The sequence below is a fragment of the Chiloscyllium plagiosum genome, unplaced genomic scaffold (assembly GCF_037043375.1).
Source record: "Chiloscyllium plagiosum isolate Xiang-an unplaced genomic scaffold, Cpla_swu_hap1 HiC_scaffold_23, whole genome shotgun sequence".
Lineage (NCBI taxonomy): Eukaryota > Metazoa > Chordata > Chondrichthyes > Orectolobiformes > Hemiscylliidae > Chiloscyllium > Chiloscyllium plagiosum.
The window spans coordinates 50,039,945-50,059,644 of NW_028270161.1; the positions used below are offsets into that span (position 1 = coordinate 50,039,945).

At 41.9% G+C, this 19,700-nt stretch overlaps 1 protein-coding gene across 4 annotated transcripts in view; it reads left to right on the forward strand.

Moving 5' to 3' along the window:
- Positions 1 to 19,700, forward strand: part of arhgef39 (Rho guanine nucleotide exchange factor 39) — a 74,317-nt gene that overhangs the window by 44,420 nt on the left and 10,197 nt on the right. For all 4 annotated transcript variants that reach the window (XM_087999656.1, XM_087999658.1, XM_087999659.1 and 1 more), the window contains 4 exons: positions 12,915 to 12,985; positions 13,454 to 13,582; positions 16,193 to 16,422; positions 18,273 to 18,361. In XM_087999656.1, the coding sequence (XP_087855782.1) occupies positions 12,915 to 12,985; positions 13,454 to 13,582; positions 16,193 to 16,422; positions 18,273 to 18,361 (519 nt within the window). The remainder of the gene's footprint in view (positions 1 to 12,914; positions 12,986 to 13,453; positions 13,583 to 16,192; positions 16,423 to 18,272; positions 18,362 to 19,700) is intronic.

Below are 19,700 nucleotides of genomic sequence, written 5' to 3' on the forward strand. Positions count from 1 at the left end.
TCTAAGTTTAGCATTCAGTAACTAATGCAAACAAAATATTTGTAGGAACCACATTTTCTCAGTGTCTTTCTTCTGCAACAATGTAGCATTAAAGGAGCTACCCCAAAGTGACTCCAAACTCTCCAGCACACCAGGTTGAAATGTTGACAATTGTTCCTCTCTCTAGCCAGATTTTCCCAGATCAACTATCACTAGCAAAGCACAACCCAACCTTCCCTAAATCTTTAAGAACCCTTTCTGTCTCTTCCACTTCTTTTGAATGGAAACCATAAGTATTAGATGGTCTTTAACACAAAACAGTTCTCTCTACTTTGCACAGTCGCGTTTCTTCTGCATCTCAGTTGCCACTGTCTTAGTTTTGTGGGATACTGTGGAAGCTGATAAAATTCCATTTGACACCTCAATGAGTTTCTGTTTGTTTCTCCACCTCCTCACCAAACCCTCCATCTCACCCCATGGTAACTGGGTCACATAGGTATTTCTCTAAACAGGGGTATATCAGGAATTCTAATTTTCTTGAATTTGGTGTTTTACTTTAACTTGGAAACAAGTAACTTGTAAAGTATTTGTATACGAGCAAATGCATACGTCAAAGTCTAATTAACTATTTCATTACAAATGTAAACATCAAGCCTCAACTATATGCCTGACAATTCAAAGCCAAAGATTTTGTGTTTTACAGCTGATAAGAATTTCAAATATATACATTTGGAGACAGTACTGGGTGGAGGTGCTTCCTTCCTATTTTATTATTGCATCGTTGACGTAACTAGTATGTTGGCAACCAATGCTTTGCAACTAACTGGTTCAGTAAGGCCAGCATTTATTGGCCGTTCCCACTCTCCATTATCGTGGCTAGGGACAATTGTCTTTTGAATCACTGCAGTCTGCCCAGAGAAGGTATTCCAATAATGCTGTGTGTTAGGCCGATCCACAATGTTTTTATCCATGACAGGTTTATCTTTTGAAAAAGTAGAATCGCATCGGGTTAAGTGCCAACCACTGGTAGCTTGTAATTTTCATTAAGTTGCTTTGAATGACCATTAACAGCCCCAAATGGCATTCCTTGTCTCTCTTAGTGATTTAATGTCTCAAAATATATTTTTCAGACAGCTGGAAAATTTCATCTCTATCATTAACACTATAAATTGATGATGACTTTATTATGAGTAATTGGAGGAAATAACCAATTGGTGTATTAACTATCTGATATTGATTCTCAACTTCAGCACTTTTCATATTGAGTAAAATTCTCACCAAACCTTTATCTGCTTATTTTAACACAATTGAAGCAATTTCTTATTGTTGTTTTACGTCATGCCAGGTCAATATACCAATAAATCCAGATAAGACACTTTTTGTTGGCTATTCAGTCTTGTCTTAACAAATTTTATGTTTTCACCTCATACGCCATATGGGGTTGAAATATTCACATTAAGACTATCTCGCCATGAATTTTCTGTCCTCCCCTGACCTTCGTCTCTGCTTAAATCAGTCGTCACACAATCTGAAGCTCCTTAGGCCTTCACTACAGTTAGTTGGAGAGGCAATGGCCTAGTGGTATTATCGCTAGACAATTAATCCAGAAACTTAGCTCATGTTGTGGGGGCACGGGTTCAAATCCTGCCGTGATAGATAGTGGAATTTGAATTCAATAAAGGATCTGGAATTAAAGAGTCTAATGATCATCACGAGACCATCGTCAATTGTTGATAGAAGCTCATCTGATCCACTGATGGGCTTTAGGGAAGAAAATCTGGCCTACATGTGACCCCAGCCCCATAGCAATGCGGTTGACTCTTGACTGACCTGTGGGCTATTAGAGATGGACAATAAATGCTGGCCTAGCCAGAGATGCCCACATCCCATGAGTGAATTAAAAAATAAATCTTCAATGTTTTTACCTCCACAACTGCACTTTTGGTGAGAAATCTTCACTTCATATAGCAGGCCTTTTCTCCCATTTTCCAAATTTTTATTCCACCTGGATCCTCCCGTTATCCTTTTACTCTGTCCATATCTTTTCATTAGAATCTGCTGGTGTGAAGCATCATCTCAGTTTTTCTCCTCCAGTCACTTGCTGTAACATTCTTTCCTCTGAACCTGCAGCACCAGTCCTCAGACCCAGCATAGCATTGCCATTAATGCCTCTGACAAGCATAATGCCATTGCAAGTAAGTGAACCAACCTTACCTTGAGGCAGCGGACGGCTAGTTCTCTAATGGCTTCTCCTGACAGCCACAACCTCAACCTGTAGTTTCCCAGTTTGTCACTTATCCCGTCTCATCCTTAGTGATCTTTGCCTCCAGTCTCATGATTTCCCCACTTGCCCTCCCAAATACACGGAGTCTTCTGCCCATTCCCAATATCCACAGGAAGGTTTGCCCTGGAAAGTCCATTTATTCGGCCTGCACCTGTCACACAGAAATGATTTGTTCATGTCTAGACCCTATTTTTCTACTATTGTCAGGGGTCTCTTTTTCAAAACTTGCTCCAGTTGCTGATTTCCTGGCATTCCCTTTGCACCCTGGGCATCTGGTCCCTCTGTGTTTCCACACTGCACCCACATTGATGAGAGATCTCATGGCCTCTCCCTTGACTAAGACCAAGCCTAACTACATCTCTGCCCCCCCCCCGACCACCACCACCCTCTTCCAACATCTCCTTTGATCAAACCTGCATCCTACCAAATAAAATATTTTGCTATGGAACTTCTAACTGAACCTACCTTTTTCATGGAATACGTGGTACATTCGTCGTCCTGGTCCTACTTGTGGCTTTTCTCTGTCTCGCTCTCTCTTTCTCTCTCTGTTCCTGTTTCTGTCTCTCTCTCTGTTTCTCTCTCTCTCTCTCTCTCTCTATTTCTCTATTTCTGTCTCGCTCTCTCTCTCTCTGTTTCTGTCTCTCTCTCTCTCTCTCTCTCTGTTTCTGTCTCTCTCTCTGTTTCTGTCCCTCTGTCTGTCTCTCTCTATCTCTCTTTCTGTGCTGTTTCCTCAAACTGGAACATTTCAAAAATATTGTTTCCAATTTCCATTTCATTCCCAGGGTCCAATCTCCAAATCTTTCCTCATCGTTGACATCTCTAGACCCATCCTTTGTTTCTATACTTGTCCCTACATCTTTTCTTGGGGTCTAGCACCATTGTTCATTTAGTCATTCAATCCCTCCTGCCTTCCTCTCTGTTACACACCTTCCTGCTTTTCCTGTTTCTATACTCACTCAAAATACTGTTCCACCTCTAACTTTTTTAGTCAAGTTTGATGAAAGGTCATGACGCTGACACATTTGCTTACTATTTATCTTCACAGATGTTGCTTGGTCTACTTGAGGTATTTCCGGCTTGTTCTGCCTTCTTGATTTTCAAATAGAAATGCTAAAGCTTAGTACCAGTTAAAGTAAATTTGTTCAAAAGCTGCTCCCAGCTGTTTGTTGTTCCATTTCAGGGGATTATTTTTTTTAAAAGATGTTTTGTTTTAATCCTGGAGATAAAAACACTTGCACTTTTGAGATAAATTGAGCAATAAAAGAAGGACATTTTAATCATTATTATCAGCGTGACTGTAACATTGCTGGGAATTGCATTTAAAGTTAGATCTGCATTTTCAGACTGTTTTTTTTTTCCCCTTAGACCACTATCACAAAAGTAGGCCAACCAGCCGACTGAGTCCACACTGACCCTCTAAAGAGCATCCCACCCGGACCCATCCTAACCCTGTAACCCTGCATTTCCCATGGCTAATCTGGGCAATTTAGCATGGCCACTCCACCTAACCTGGACTGTTGGAGGAAGCTGGAACACCTTGAGGAAATCTATGCGGACAGTGAGCAGAATATGCAAACTCTGTGCAGTTGCCTGAGGGTGGAATCGAACCTGGGTCTCTGGCAACGTCAGGCAGCAGTGCTCACCACTGAGCCACCGTGCTGCAGCATTAATGCGCTGCTAGTTTCATAAATGTTTGTAGACAAGACAAAGGTTATACAGTACAGATGAGAAAGTGGAGCCAAGACCACAACTAAGTCAGCCATGGTCTTGTTGAGTGGTAGAGTAGTCTCAAAGAACTCAGTCACCTACTACTCTTAAGGCATCCAAATGCCATATCCCCTGGGAACAGGATGGACCTTCCCATGGTGACTTGGGAAGCCAGTTTAGATGACTTGGAGGGTGTTTCTGGGCTTCTCTGGGTGACTACTGCAGACTCTTTGGAAGTTCCCTGATTTGCAGCCAGTGGTGACCCGCTGATCTTTAATTATGACTTCAGGATGTTCAAGCCTGGAAGGATGTGTCAGTGGGGAGAACCTGCTGCTTACTCTCCACATATGATTTACTAAATAACTCGCACAACATCTCACTTGCGTAGATATTAAGCTGGGAAACAAGATCATGGTCCCAGCCATGATAGACATGACACCAATGTTCACTGCCATACTTTAATTTCAAATTGAAAAGATGCACTGTAAAATTGATGAAAGATCCTCAGACAGCACCTTCCAAACCCATGACCAGTGCAAGGGCAGCAGAATTATGCCAACACCATCACTTGGAAGTTCCCCTCCAAGCCATTCCCTATCCTGACCTGCAGATGTATCGCTGTTTCTTCATTCACTGGGTTAAAATCCTGAAATTCCCTCCCTAAGGGCATTGTGGGTCAACCTGCAGCATGTGGACAGCTGGGGTTCAAGAAAGCAGCTCACCAACACCTTCTCGAGGGGCAACCATGCACAAGCAATAAGTGCTGGACAGCCAGCAACCCCCATGTCCTTTGAGTGAAAAAAAGTCTTAGAAGGGAAAATCCTGCCCTCTGATTCCCACGCCCAACTGTCTCTTAGGCTATAGATCTGGAGAATTGAGAGTTTTGCTCTGTTGTTAGATTGCAATCTGTGATTCCAGCCCTGCATCTTCACTGTTAGCGCCTTTCATTTCTGGGTCATTGGCCATTTGCTCTCATCTGAGTGTATCTGCAACTGAAACGGTCAGCATTACTATTGCCATCTTGAGATAAATTAATCTAATGCTTTCCTTATTAGTCTCCTCCTCTGTTCCTCACATACTCCAGCTCGTTTAAAGCTCTCCTACTTGAAGTTGATCCTGTACCATGTTCCACTCACCCATTACATGCTAATCCTCACTGACTTTGTTCCCCATCTCCTCACTTCAAATTAAAAATACACATTGGCCTTGAAATCCTTCGGTACTCCTATCCTTCAATGACTCCACGAGTCCTGTAATAACTTTCTATCCTCAAGCTCACCATGTATCTCAATGACTCCACCAATCCTGTAATAACTTTCTATCCTCAAGCTCTCTACACCTCTCGCCCATCTTCCCCCCATTGGTCCAGCATTGCAAATTCTTCCTTTATCTGAGACTTGTTCCCTTAAAATCCTCCAACCCCCATCTCATTGCTCAAGCTTTTTGTCGTTCTTCCTGCCTCTGCAGATGACAATAGGGCGATGGCCATCAATAAATTTGACTTAATTTGGCAAATACAAACACGCTGTGTGAGGAGCTGACTCACATTTGAAGCAACGCCTTTTTGTGGAACTCTGCATGTTTGACCCAATGCAGTGTTTACAATGGGGAGACATTTCTGTTCTAAAGCTGGCTATCACTTGAGGGATCTCGTGATAGGTTACAGGCTGGTTTTGATGGCTTGTCAGAGAGCCTCGTTTTATATCCTCCAAAGTGACCTTGAGTGGCTCCATCCAACAGCTGTGAAGATGGAGCTTGCTGCTTTCGCCCCTCTACTTGCCAAGTGCACGTGGGCAAAATTGCTTCAAATAATGCCATGTTGCCACCTTGGTCTCCATCTGCACATTGCCAATTGTCAGCAGATATTGGAGCTTGCCACCCTCCTGCATGCTCTGGGCATGGGGCCAAGGTGATGATGTGCCAGCACGTGCCCCCTGCCCAACATGTTCTGGATGAATCTTGGGCAGTGAAGTTGTGGCTGATTTGTTCTGCCTCCTCTCGAACGAGCTCGCTGGTTTTTATGGTGCAATCTGTCAATCTGGGAAGATCCAGCCAAGGGCACCGGACAGTTGCCAGCACAGTTCATGGAGGCAGTCTCCCAGTCGCTGTCCTGAAATCCCTGGGTGTGTAGCCTTTGCCAATTGTGTCTTCACTGCCTATCTTTTCCAGACAGATGGCATTTCCCACTGTCAGCTACAATAGTCTGGATGTAGGAAGATGTATGAAGGCTGAGTGTTTAATAATTGACTCCCGTTGGTAATGTCTTTGTGATGCAGCTGTTAATTCCATGAGGAAGACCTGTTTATGGCTCTTCAACATTCTCAATTTGATGAAACTTTTGTTGGGTCCTGTTGACAAACCTCTATAGAATTATGATGCAGCCATGGAGCTCGGTTGACTGTTTGCTTGGCATTAAAAAAAAAAGACACGGCTGAGAGGAGATTTGATAGTGGAATTCAAATCCATGCAGAGCTTGGACAGAGGAGATGGGGTTGAAACTGTTCCCACTTGTGAAAAGCTTGAGAACCGAGAGGCACAGATTTAAAAGGATTGGCAAAAGAAGCAAAAGCAACATTACCAAAAACACATTCACGCAGCGAATGGTTGAGGGTCTGTAAGGCACTGCGAGAGTCTGTGTGGCAGAGGCAGCTTCAATTGAGCCATTCAAAGGGGAATTAGACAGTTTTTTGAAAAGAAACAGCATTGTAAGCTATGGGATAAAACGCAGGATAATAATCCGAAGTGAAATGTGTATTTAAAGAGCCAGAGTGGACACAATGAGCTGAATAGCCTTCCCATACTCTTTCAATTCTGTGACATTACTTATCCACTGGTTAAAAAATTATCATGCACAGTCTGTTATTCCTTTTTATTGATCCCCCCTCGGTCTGTCTCCCCCCGCTCTGTCCCCCCCACCCCCCCCCACTCTGTCTTCCTCCCGCCCTGTCCACCCCCCCCGCTCTGTCTCAACCCCCCGCTCTGTCTTCCCTGTCTTCCCCCCCTCGCTCTGTTCCCTCTCCCACTCTGTCTCTTGCCCCCCCTCGCTCTGTCTCTCTCTCTCTCTCTGTCTTTCGCTCTCCTGAGCTATCAAGAGAGGCTAAGAAATATCTGGAGAATTGAAACAATAAGGCTGGTTCCCTTGAATTTGTTCAGCTTGCTCGTAAATGGATTTTTGCAGGTCATTGCAAAATTAAACAAGTGAGACCCAAAAAAATAAAAGTCATCAACGGGGTCATAACATTGAACTTTACCGTGCCCTCTTCTGGATAGAAAATACCCAAAAATGTCGCCTTTATTTGTGCGGCTCCTCTCTCTGCATTTTCTTTTCTTCATCTTTTGTTGGGTTTCTGGTAGTTACTTGTTGCTTTTCTTTGTTGTACTTTTTTTCATTTGTGATCTTTTCCCATTTTTCAGAGCTGAAATTGGGAAAAACTGATTTGTCTTTGCGTTGCGTGAAGTAATGAATGATAAGAGGATGAGTTTCAAGTACAAGTCAAATATCAAGTTCTGTCCTTGATATTTCTTTAAGCTGTTGTGAATTCCTCTGTCCAATTCTGTGAAAGTCAAATTTATGTCATCGCTCTGATGAGCCATTGTGTATAATCAATACATTTATTAATTTAATGTCACAAACATCTTTTTAAACATTTTTCACTATGGCCCTGTATATGTTTCAGTAACGCTGTCAAGCTGCTATTTTCACCTTACTCTGATTACATTATTGATCTTGTAACTCTAAGCACATGATTGTGGACTTTAAGTTTCAACTGCGTGTTGGGCCCTAACATTTCTGCAAAAAAAAAAGGAAAACTGTGGAATTTCTCGCTTGGCTTTCAAATAAATGTATTTTCAAACTAGGAAGGAGAGAGAAGAAAGTGCTGGCTTCCAGATGACAGGACACATTATGTCTGCTGTCACAGTAGATAGTGTGGGAATCTCCCCTAGGCCTGGCCTGCTTGCAACTGACACCAGTCTGCAGTAATTAATCTCCGCAGTGATGAAAGCAGCAGGTCTTGGGAAGCTCCTACTCGTGAAAGCATATGCTGGAGCCAGCTGCTGCCACTGTTCGGAGAGGGCCTGCACAGTGGAACACTCCACATTTGACAGACTCCCACAGTGACAGTCGTGCATCATTGGCATATTAGGCCCAGAGGAGGTGGAATTTGCCTTCTGCTGCCCTTTATTACCAGAAAATATCCATCAGACAGTAACAAAATACACTAATTATATGAGAAGCAAATTGTGGACCAGTTACTGTTAAGCAGACCTGTATGTCAAGACTGTTATGTTTTCATTACACTGTTCCTCCAGGAATGCTGACAACAGGGATTGTTTGGTCTGGTTGAATGTGTACTAATTAGATTCCCATTGTGCACATGCTGAAGAGAGCAGATTGTCAGTAATTGTTTAGTAACTCCGAAATAGTTTGAGTATTTTACCGAAGATATTTCAGACCGAATGGTGTGTGGCTTAACTGGAGAATATCCAGGTTGTGTTGAAATTTTTAAGGTAACACGTTGACACGAAGGTACAGCCTGTTGTCAGCTTGCTTCAGCTGGTAAAGACTGCACCATCAACTCTATTCCAAGAATTGTGCTTATGTTCTCTAGTGCAGTGTAAAACAGGTGGGGGGGGGGGGGCATTGCACCTTCAGAAATGCCATCTGAGGAGATGTTAAACTGAGACACACCTACCTTATTGAGCTGGTACTGATCAGAAAAGAATAGGAGGAACCTTGATATCGTGTGCAATATGGGCGCCACCAAATCATCCTATGGTCACCAATCAATGCCAGGGAATCCACATTCATGCCAATTAGCAAAATCCTCAGAAACTACTGTTTAATCTTGTAGATTCACACGAGGAAACAAAATATGAAAGTTCTCATGACTCTGTTCAATCCTGCTCTTCTGTCATTCTCTTGAAACAATTGATGGAAATGTTTGTCAGAATTTTGGTGCGTGTGCGGTGACTTTTATCCCATATTTTCTTCTCCAGCAGTTTAACCAGATACCTCCCTAGAATCTTCAATTCAGATCTCTTGAAGGATACCACAAGCTCAACTGACAACTCTCGCTTTCTCATCAGAACTCTTCACATCACCTTCAACGACTGATCATCTTTAGTCCTGCTGTATAACTGTCTCAACATAGAAACATAAAAGATAGGAGGGGGGGAGGCCATTTGGCCCTTTAAGCCAGCTCCACCATTCACACGATCATGGCTGATTGTCCAACTCAATAGCCTAATCCTGCTTTCTCCCCATAACCTTTGATCCCATTCGCCCCAAGTGCTATATGTAGCCGCCTCTTGAATACATTCAATGTTTTGGCATCAACTACATCCTGTGGTAATGAATTCCACAGGCTCACCACACTTTGGGTGAAGAAATGTCTCTTTATCTCCGTCCTATAAATGGTCTGCCCTGAATCCTCAGACTGAAACTTCTGGTTCTGGATACACTCACCATCAGGAATATCCTCCCTATATCTACCCTGTCTCCTCCTATTAGAATTTTAATAAGTCTCTATGAGATCCTCCTCATTTATCTAAACTCCAGCGAAAACAATCCTAACCCAGTCAATCTTTCTTTATGCGTCAGTCCCGCCATCCCCAGAGACAGCTTGTCTTGTCCATTGTTAATTTGTATGTGCAACATGTTTTTTTAATGAATAGAGGCCAATCCATCTCATCATTCAGAGTTCATCAGAGTCCTCTGTGTTCAACTCCAATAGGTTCCTTGTACAATGCATTCCAAAATTGTCCAGGTCTTTGTAACGCACTTGGCATCCTGGATTGCATAACTCTTCTTCAAAGTGATAGCATTAACGAAAATAATTCCAACTGTAGCAAGGTACCTTTTTCCCACTTCTCTCCCTTTATTGGACGTAGACAAGCTGAGAGATGAACTGATCTTATTTCTTTTTGTCATCAGAAAGCTTATAGGTGTTTATGACAGAAAAGCATTGTTTGCCTGTAGTCTGTGACTTCTCTTAGAAAACATAGAACAGTATAGGCCCTTCGGCCCTCGATGTTGTGCTGGCCTTTTATCGTCCTCTACAATCAAACTAACCTACACACCCTTCATTGTACTATCTTCCATGTACCGATTCAAGAGTTGCTTAAATGTCCCTAATGTATCTGACTCTACCACCAACGCTGGCAGTGCATTCCAAGCACCCACCAGTTTCTCTATAAAGAATCTACCTCTGACATCTCCCCTAAACCTTTCTCCAATCACTTTAATATTACGCCCCCTCATGATAGCCATTTCCACCATGGGAAACAGTCTCTGGCTATCCACTCTATCTATGCCACTCTATATCTCTTAAAGAATGATCTGAAAAAATAGTGCAGTTTGGACACTTCACTTCTAAAAGACTCTGAGAACCGAATGAGGTGGGATGTTTGAAGCAGCCTGCCAACATTGGAGAGCTGAAAGTAAGGTAGAAAGTGAAGGAAATGACTGTGTTAAAAAAAACGAGGTTCAAGGAAACAGCTCACCACCACCCTCGGAAACGTACTTTGCAGATGAAGAAGGTCCATGTCTCTGCCCCCCCTTGTCCTTCGAGATGGAAGTGGTCATAGTTTTGGAAGGTCTTATCTAAGCAAGCAAGGTGAAGTTTTGCAGTGCATCTTGTAAATAGTGTACATTGCTTTCTCTATATACTTGTAGACAGTGCCTTAGTACCTGTGCATCAGAACTCTGAAGTTGCCTGTAGACTTTGAAAAAGGAAGCACCTATGGTTATGTTCTGCGTGTGCAAAGCTTTTATTTTCAGATTTGTTTGTGCAGCAGACATTCAACAATTGAGGAAGATGAAAACTTAACATATTGATTTTTACTCTTCTGAAGCACTGTGTCCCGTTCTGGTCACCCTGCTATTGGAAGGATATTATTAAGCTGGGAGGCTTCAGAAGAGATTTACCAAGGTGTTGCCAACAATGGAAGGTTTGAGTTATGAGAGGTTGGATAGGCTAGGACATTTTTCACTGGAGCATAGAAGGTTGAACAATGACCTTACAGAGTTTTATAAAACCATGAGGGGTGTAGATATGGTGAGTGGCAGGTGCCTTTTTCCCTGGGGTGGAGGATTTCAGGACTAGGGAGCATATTTTTAAGATGAGCAGAGAAAGATTTAAAAAGGGGCAATTTTTTTCTACACAGTCATTTGTGTGTGGAATGAACTTCCAGAGGAAGTGGTGGATGCAACATTTAAAAGACATTTGGATAAGTACATGAATAAGAAATGTTTGCAGGGATATGGGCCAACCGCAGGCAGGTGGGACTAGTTTAGTTTGAGATTATGGTTGACGTGGACTGGTTGGACCGAAGGGTCTGTTTCCATGCTATATAACTATAAAGTGTCTAAACGCAAGAGAAATATGCCACCTTTGGCAAATATGCCATATCCAATGTCCATGTCCCTTGTCCTTCCTTTCTATTTGGATGTGACACCTCCACAGCTGTCAACATTTGTAAATCTTTATCTTTTTCACGGGATGTAGCCATTGCCATTCTGAACTGCCCTCAGGCTGAAGGCAGTTAAGAATCAATCACATTACTGTGGGTTTGGGTTCATGTGTAGCTTCAAGTTCAACTCCCCACCCCATCCCTGTAACCCTGCATTTCCCACCTCAGCTGCACGCCGTTGGACTGTGGGAGGAAACCAGAGAAAACCTACAGATGGGGAGAGCATGCAAACTCCACATAGCCAGTCTCCCAAGGCCAGAATCAGTTAACCACTGAACCCCCATAAGATGGGCTTTTATGACAAATCAATAATTATTTAATGGTCACTATTGAATTCTCGCTCTATGAATTGAACTGACATTCAGCCAATGCCATGGTGGGATTTTAATACATGTTTCCAAAGTAGTAGCCTGGGGTTCCAGGTTACTAGCCCCAATGGCATTAACACTAGGCGTCCATCTCTCTGTAACTGTCGAGACCTGTGCCAGTGTCAGTGGGGACGTTTGTATTGGGAGCAAAGGATCAGTCCTGCTGAATTTCTAGCCTTGTTTTCAGAAGGATAGTTCTGGTTACAGCTGTTGATCCCCCTGCTATGAGCTCATTCCTATTTGACCTCCAGCAAAAGCAGTTTCCCATTGACATTGAAGGCCGAGTGCCAGTGTTAATGAGAGGCACCTTATGCTCACTTTTACCTGGCCTGCCAGCTCAAGGCAAGTGAAATAAAGTCGAGAAATAATTAGAGCCTTTGGTTTTTACAATTACTTTCTGTGAAGCAGCAAAGCCGGTTAGAGTGTAACTGGAATTGTTTCAACAGGTCTGAAGTAATGTGGAAGATACTGAGTTGGTGGTGGTGGGAGGGGGGGGCGGCAGTGACAGCGGTGACAGGAAAAACGCAGGAAATAAATTGTTCCCCATTCTCTAAGCGTTGCACTCACTGAAAAGAAATTCAAGCATCTATCTGAAATCCTCAAGGAAATATTATACAAAATGGATGGGGTGCGCTGGAGGTTTATGCGAACAAATGTTGATTGTCAAGTGGGCCCATAACAGGTAGTGAGAGAGGGAGGAGGACTGGGAGCGGCTTTTCGGCATTTCTTTTCAGGTTGACCCAGGCTTGTGTTGCTGTTCACTCTTCAGTGCTCTCTTCAGACTCTTATTCGAGTACCAGATTCTTTGGTAAGGTGTACAGAGGATTCTTTCACTTTTGCCAGCTCGCTCTCTGTCTCTCCTATCATACGTCAAGTTGCAAGGCCACAGGAATGTCAAGCTGTACCCCCACCCCAGCTCAAAACTGGCTTGCTCCTCGCTGCTCTTTCCATTTAAAAACCTTTTCAACATCTGCTTTACTAGCAACACAAGTGTGCACCTAGTTCCATGATGTTTTAGTCATTTTGCCAACAAATCATTTCTATAGTTTGCAACTGAAAGTAGTGTTTCCTCATTAAAAAAAAGACATCAAATTTCATTTCAGGTACAAGCATTTGTTGCGAGATCTGATCGAAAACACCAGCCCTGACAGTCCTGAATTTCAACAGCTGACAAGTAAGATTCACTATTCTTTCCCTGTATTCTGAAATCATAGCAGTTAAATGTTATCAGAGATCTGCTTTTCCGTAAATCTGATGGTGTGGCTTTTATGCATCAGATTTAAAAGTGGATATACATAAAGTTATCAATCAGCTTTTACAGTGAGGAGCTCTATATACCACTCTCGCTACCAGAGGAGGACTGTGTACAATACTTATAAAGTAAATGATTAAAAATGCTCAAAAGCTCACATATAAGGGGAAATCACAGACTGCGCACTCCAAGCTTGTCCTGCTTCCTCTCTAGGGTGCTGAATTGCACCTACTGCACAGCATCACTTTTTTTGTTTCATTATTTGCACAGCAATAACAATCTCACCCTGTACTCAGTGAATCCAGTGCTTGCGCGCGGTGTCTATTTCTTTTTTCTGGAAGCCAATGTCCTCTTTTTAAAATGCCTACGCTGCCCCTTTGTGAACATCAGATGCGGTAAAAACAGTTTCTGAAGTTTCTCGGCACGTTGAAGACCGGGCCCGGAGCCACGAAAACCACCTGCAGATGTTGAGAGTGCAGAAAATGCTAAAAGGAAGGTGGAGCAAGGTGTTAGCTTCAGGTTAGTTCTTGTGATCAATTATTCCTTTTAATAGTTCTGGGGGAATAACCTTGAATGTTGCAGGAATGCAGGAGATCGCAATCCGCAGTGACTAGAATGATTACAAGATCCCTAATGACGTGGTGGAGTGCAAAATGGTTGCAGGTTTCAAGGAATTGATTTAACTTAATTTGTTGGCTTGCTGGTGAACACTGAAGGCTTTTGGGCCTAGATTATCGAAGATACTTTTTTTTTGGCCTTTTATTTCTCCACCAGCTCCCCCGCCCCCCCACTCTCTAGACTTTCTCCTTTTGTTTTTCTCTTCAGAGATACCCACTTGTGTAAAAAGCACAAAGAACCCAGTCATGAAAGCGGAGGCCTGTCAACTTCCCTGAGGACCAATTAATGGTGCTCCAAATCTTGTGGGCAGGCAGATAAAAAGACGAGAGAGAGCGTGAGAGAGAGATGAATACCCGGCATGCAGAAGGCAGCTTTTATTAGATGTTAGTAGGCACTTCTTAAGTATTCTTAACCAACTTCTCTGGGATTTCTCAATATCAATTTTCTCATCTGATTTAATATTAAGAGACGACTATACTTATTTTTTCACAAAGAAGATCCTCACCCCCTCTTCCCACTGCCCCCTCCAAAAAATATGGAAAATATTGAGCAAAGGCAAGTGCTTTATCTGTGACAGCAGTTCAACATTGTTTATTTTTTTAATTTTTATAGTTTTTACCTTTTTCTGTAAGGTATGACTGCTGGGAAGTTCTAAGACTTGGCAACGCAACCCTTTGCTCTGTCCTTGCCCCCTGCAAGCCCACAGCCTTTTGAACAGCTGCTGAGTTTGACTTTGATACCGCAAGTTGAAAGTGTCTGACATGGAAGGGGAAGCATGAAAGTCTTGCTCTTTGAACTTTCTCTTTTCAAAGTCCTGCATAAAGTACCAGGGAGGGCAATAATGGACAGGCTCACCACTCTTTGAGTATGCAATGAATCATTGATAATGAGAATCTGGGTTTTCATTGCATTCAGATCTCGAAACACTTTTTTTTAAAAAAGGGAACTTTGGCTAAAACTTTGCAGCTGTGCATGTTAATTTCTGGGTTGCAACATAACACTACGGTTGAGTCCAGAGAAATTTCATATTCTGTAGCATTACATTTGGAAGCTCTGTTTCATTTTTGTTTAATTTTGTTCATTTCATTCAAAAATGGTCGTTTAATCTCAAACTTGTATTTTAGGTCAGCTTCAAATATTTGCTAACAATCTTAAATGTTCTTCAAAGCTCACAATCTAGCTTTTGCACGAAGTTTTCCAAAATGGACATGGGAATGTGCTAAATCAAGGCAGCATCAGCACAAGTGTAACTTGTGTGTGATCTTTATCTTCACGGATTCGGTTTGGTCCATAGCTGCTGCTTACGCTTTTACACAAATCTTTTAGTTCATGACAACAGGATTGTTGATGTCTACTGCACAGAACTGATGCCATCTCTAGATATTCTCAGAGTGTACTAGAGGAGGTGCAAGTGCTTAAACAGAATAGCAGTCACACAGTGTTAATGTCCTTGCGCTATACAGTAACCTTTCTCTGACTGTCATAACACAACAGTCATGTTCCACCAGGGGATAGCTCTACCTTGTGAAAGCTGCAGTTTGGAGAATCTGAGCTCATGTATTATACCTGTACCTCTGCTTAGCACTCTCTGAAAGTGCATGCTTCATTCAATAAGCACAGGATATCTTTTATTGACTTACAAAAATTGTTAAACGAAAGCCTAACACTTGGAGTCACATTAGCTTCATTCTTACTATTCTTACCTGAGTGAGGTTATGGGTTCACCACCCATTTCAGTTCACAATCTAGACTAATTGTGCAGTACTGAGGCCGTGCTGCACTGTCAGAGGTACCATTTTTGTAATGAATATTAATCTGAACGCCAATCTGCATTTGCCAATAAGTGTGGAAGATCCCAGATCATTATTTTGAAGAATAGAGTATTCTCCTTTATGTCCTGATCAATGTCTTTCTCTCAACAAATGTTACTAACACACTGTCGCTGTTCATTATCACACTGCAGCGTGCGGGCTCTTGCTGTGTTTTGTACTTTGCCATCTTATAAAACTTCATGCAAAAGCTGGATTGTGAGCGTTGAAGAGCATTTAAAATTGTTACCAAATATTTGAAGCTGACCTAAAATAAAAGTACATCATTGTGATTTGGCATTTGGAATGTCCTCTGGTTGTGAAAAGTGTTATGTAAATACAATTTATTGTTATGGGAAAGGATCGGTTCTGAAATTTTTGGCACAGTTGCAGAATCTAGTAGTGGGAAGCTAGAGATCGTTTGGAAATATGTTTCACAGAAGCAGGTTTCACTGTTCTTGTTTTGACAGTGGTTAAGAATACTCAAAAGTATGATCTGATGCAATCAACTGTATTGGTTGATGAGAATTTGCCTGGTGATTGCTGAACTTGAGAAGTCTTTTTAAATAAGAAAGGGGGTGCATATAGTGGGTGTCCTGAATTCTCCAATGAAATTACAGATGGAGAGCCCTAAGATCCTTCTACTTCCTGCACTTGGCACAAAGCTTGTTTTTAACAACTTTCCTCCCTTCTGCTGCTACAGGAAGGAAATATATTCGAGAGGGCTGGTTGACAATTGTGCCTTCTAAGGGTGAGGATTTAAAGCACAAAATGTTCTTCCTGTTTTCTGACATCCTCCTGATGGCCAAGCCTTGTCACCCACTCCACCCGGTGCATTCTGACAAATTTGCCTGGCAGAAGACCTATCCCTTGATCGAGGGCACCGTAGAGAAAGTCTTTGGACACACCAAGAGTCAGGGGGGGCTTATTAACGTAAGTCTTAATTTTTAGCGTGCACTTAATATTGACCCACACTGCACATGGATAAAATTCAATTGTCTTTGTAGATTTCGAGATCAATGACTGCCTACTCAAAAACCAGTCGACCTTGTTCCCAAGTTCCATTCTCCTTCCTTGCATGCGTTAAATCAAATCTATCCGTTTGGTGACATTTACTATTAATTCTTTTTGATTTTATCACCAATCATCTTGCAGAAATTTCCGTGAGTATGCTTGCTCTTCTGCAAAAGAGACAAAAAATAAAGTCATGTGATTATATTAAACACTCTTTGTTCTATTACAAGATAGCTCCAAATGGTCAAATTCAATCAACTCTGGGAATTAACTAGCTGTAATAACTCTGCATGTCTCTGTCAAAGTAGCTTTTAGCCACTTAATTCATTAAACCATCATTAGATATTAATTTTAGTAGATGAAATCTTGAAGTGTAGACAGCATGAAGTTACAAATAGATTGGAGTAATTTTATTGACTTTATCAAAGGTATATAATGACAATAAAATGCATTAAGTTTCAGATTTTCACCTGTAGGAAATCTTAAACATTTGGAGCTGGTTATGTGTTCAAGTGTGCCACTGCCAATTCCATCAAACACTTCATTTGAGTAGTTAGCTTTTTCTAATAACTCTGGCCTTTCATCATCCTATTATGCTGTAAAGCAAAATTCATCTACGGTAATAGTGCAATGATATTCAATGTTCATTTCTTTGCCCCCCTCTCTCCAAGGCAGATTATCAATCTGGAAGCTACCTGTAAGCATTGAAAATTGCAGCGAGCACTGTGAGCCACTTGCATCTTAGCTTGAAGAATTAAAGAGAAATTAAATTTGACAGCAGTAAATTCAGACGTACAATGTTCGCTCCAATTTATATGCAAAATGAAATGCCTCATGAAAGTATCTCCCAGTTTCTGTCTCAGATTTGAAAGAGAATTCAGTAGCTTCTGCAATCCGTAATGTGCTGGTTCTTTCATTTTAGATTGCAACTTGCAGACACCTTTTGATGTATAAATAATCAACTTGAATTATGCCCAGTACAAATGCTGGTGCACTACTGTTTGTGTCTTACAATGTAATTTCTGTCCCAGAGAGTCAAATTTCCTTGACAAATTCTTAATTGCTGTGTTTGCACAGAGGCTGGATCTATTTGTGCATAAATCTTAAGTATTCCCAGAAGGGAAGGAACTAATATTATCAACAGTTACACTTGGCCTATTCAGTGAACTTCATAATTAGATAATGCATTTGATGACAATGCATTTGAAATCTTTATTCATTTTGAATTCTGCATTGCAAATTGTTTTGCACCAAAAATACTTCCTCATTTCAAGCTGACCATGTCCTTACCTTCGTTTTAGGTGTCACCTTTTGTTGTGTTTTAATGAAGTCTGTGGCCAGGAAATCCAACCATCTATCAGTCAAAAGTCAATGTTCCTATAGATTTGTTGGCTTCTTAAGCCAGCCGCATAAGTTGCAAAGTTGCTGTTTGATTTTTTTTTAATGAAGAAACGTTGTTGCCTTTAGAGAGAGAGAGAGAGAGAGAGAGACAGGTGATTTTATTTGATGGAACTAATCTTAGCTACACGTTTAAAACGTCAATGATGGTTATTGATGATAACGTGCTATTGCATTCTTAAATGGTTTTGAATATTTCATGATGGAGGATCTACAGAAGGAATAAATTGAAGGACTTTGCGTTTATTGACAGACATAATTTCTGTTGGGTTCTGTGTAAAAGTTTCTCTTTTTAAACAAAAGCTTGCTTTGAAGTGGAAGAAGTGAAATCCAAATCAGCCTTTTTGTTTTTTTTTAAATCTGCCCTTTAGCTAACTTTTCCTGAGGAGAAGCTCCTTGTGATGTCGAATGACCAGGAGGACATCAATGACTGGTACCGGTGCCTGTCTGCTGCCATCGGGTACGTTGCTTTGGCAAGTTGGCCGTCCTTGCTGCTGCCACTGACCTTGTGGAGTGCTCCCGACGAAAGGTCGGAATGGATTCATTGATCAGCCAGACCGAGCGTATGACAGTCTCTCCCTTAATTGAATCCCAAAAGGGGCCAGACGTAGGTTATTATTACAGAAGTCAGCCGATAGTGCTCATTAAAAGCTCCACAGACTGTGTGGTTTACTAATTAGTTTATTATACAGACACATTGACGATGGGGAAATGTTGTCATTTTGCCCTTTATCGCGCAGGGGATGCTGCTAAAAGTTTAATCAGCTGGCACTGACCAGCTTCGTGGTGGATGCGCACTGGTCATTACTGAGGTCACCCCTGCTGTATCACTGCTGGCAGGGTCACAGTTTGAACCCTGAGCAGATCCACTCTCAGGCTGCATAACCCTTCCACCTGAACGAGGCCTGCTATAAAATGCACACTACAGGGCGTAAAGCAGCAGATTGGCTACATGAGTGAGAGCATCTTGTTAAAAGTTTCCCTTTACTTGCCTTGTTAAAGATGGTATTGTCAGAACATCTGTTAGCCACGGTTAGCAAGACCTTGGAAGTTTTGCTTAAGGCCTAGAACAGTTACAGTTAATTAATGTTTTATTTAATACAGTCTTGCTGAGTGACAGAAATATTTTTAACCTCTGGAGTGCCAAATGCTTTTGTTCCTGCTGATGCATAGTTGACTGTGAGTAGTATTTTATTGTTTAATTTGGGAGCAATATTATTTTGACTTGAACAGCCTCTCGTTACTGATTATCACAAACATGATTGCCCCACGGACTAAAGGCAAGTAATGGGATAGCTTTAATTCGACCAGCATGAAAGACGCTGTAGTCCTTTGTTAACTTCCTCTCTGTGCACAGGATGAGCGGTCACGATATTCAAAAAGGAAATCGTCTCGTGATCCTGCACCCTTCAGAGCTTCGCTGAATTAGAAGCTGCCAGCAACTTCCACCCCTCCATCCCCCACAAAGGAGCTGCCCTGAATAAGCACAGTGAGAATGAAGCACCAGTTCCCCAGTCCGTGCTCTCCTTTTCAGAGTGATGCTTGAATGGGCATGTGGGATCGATGGCTTAATCCACACCTCACCCTCCCAAGTCCCCTCGCTTGGCCCAATTCAATCCTTTTCTTAAAACAAAACTCTTCCCTGTTTAAGGTCAGAAAGCGTCGTTTCTGAAATAAATTGTGACATGTAATGGTTATGAAAGATTTTCTTGGCATCCCTGAAGTTGTGAGGAAAACCAGAGAAACCAACTCTTCTTGTAAATTGGGGTTTTATAGAAAGCTGGCTGCTGTGTTTAGGA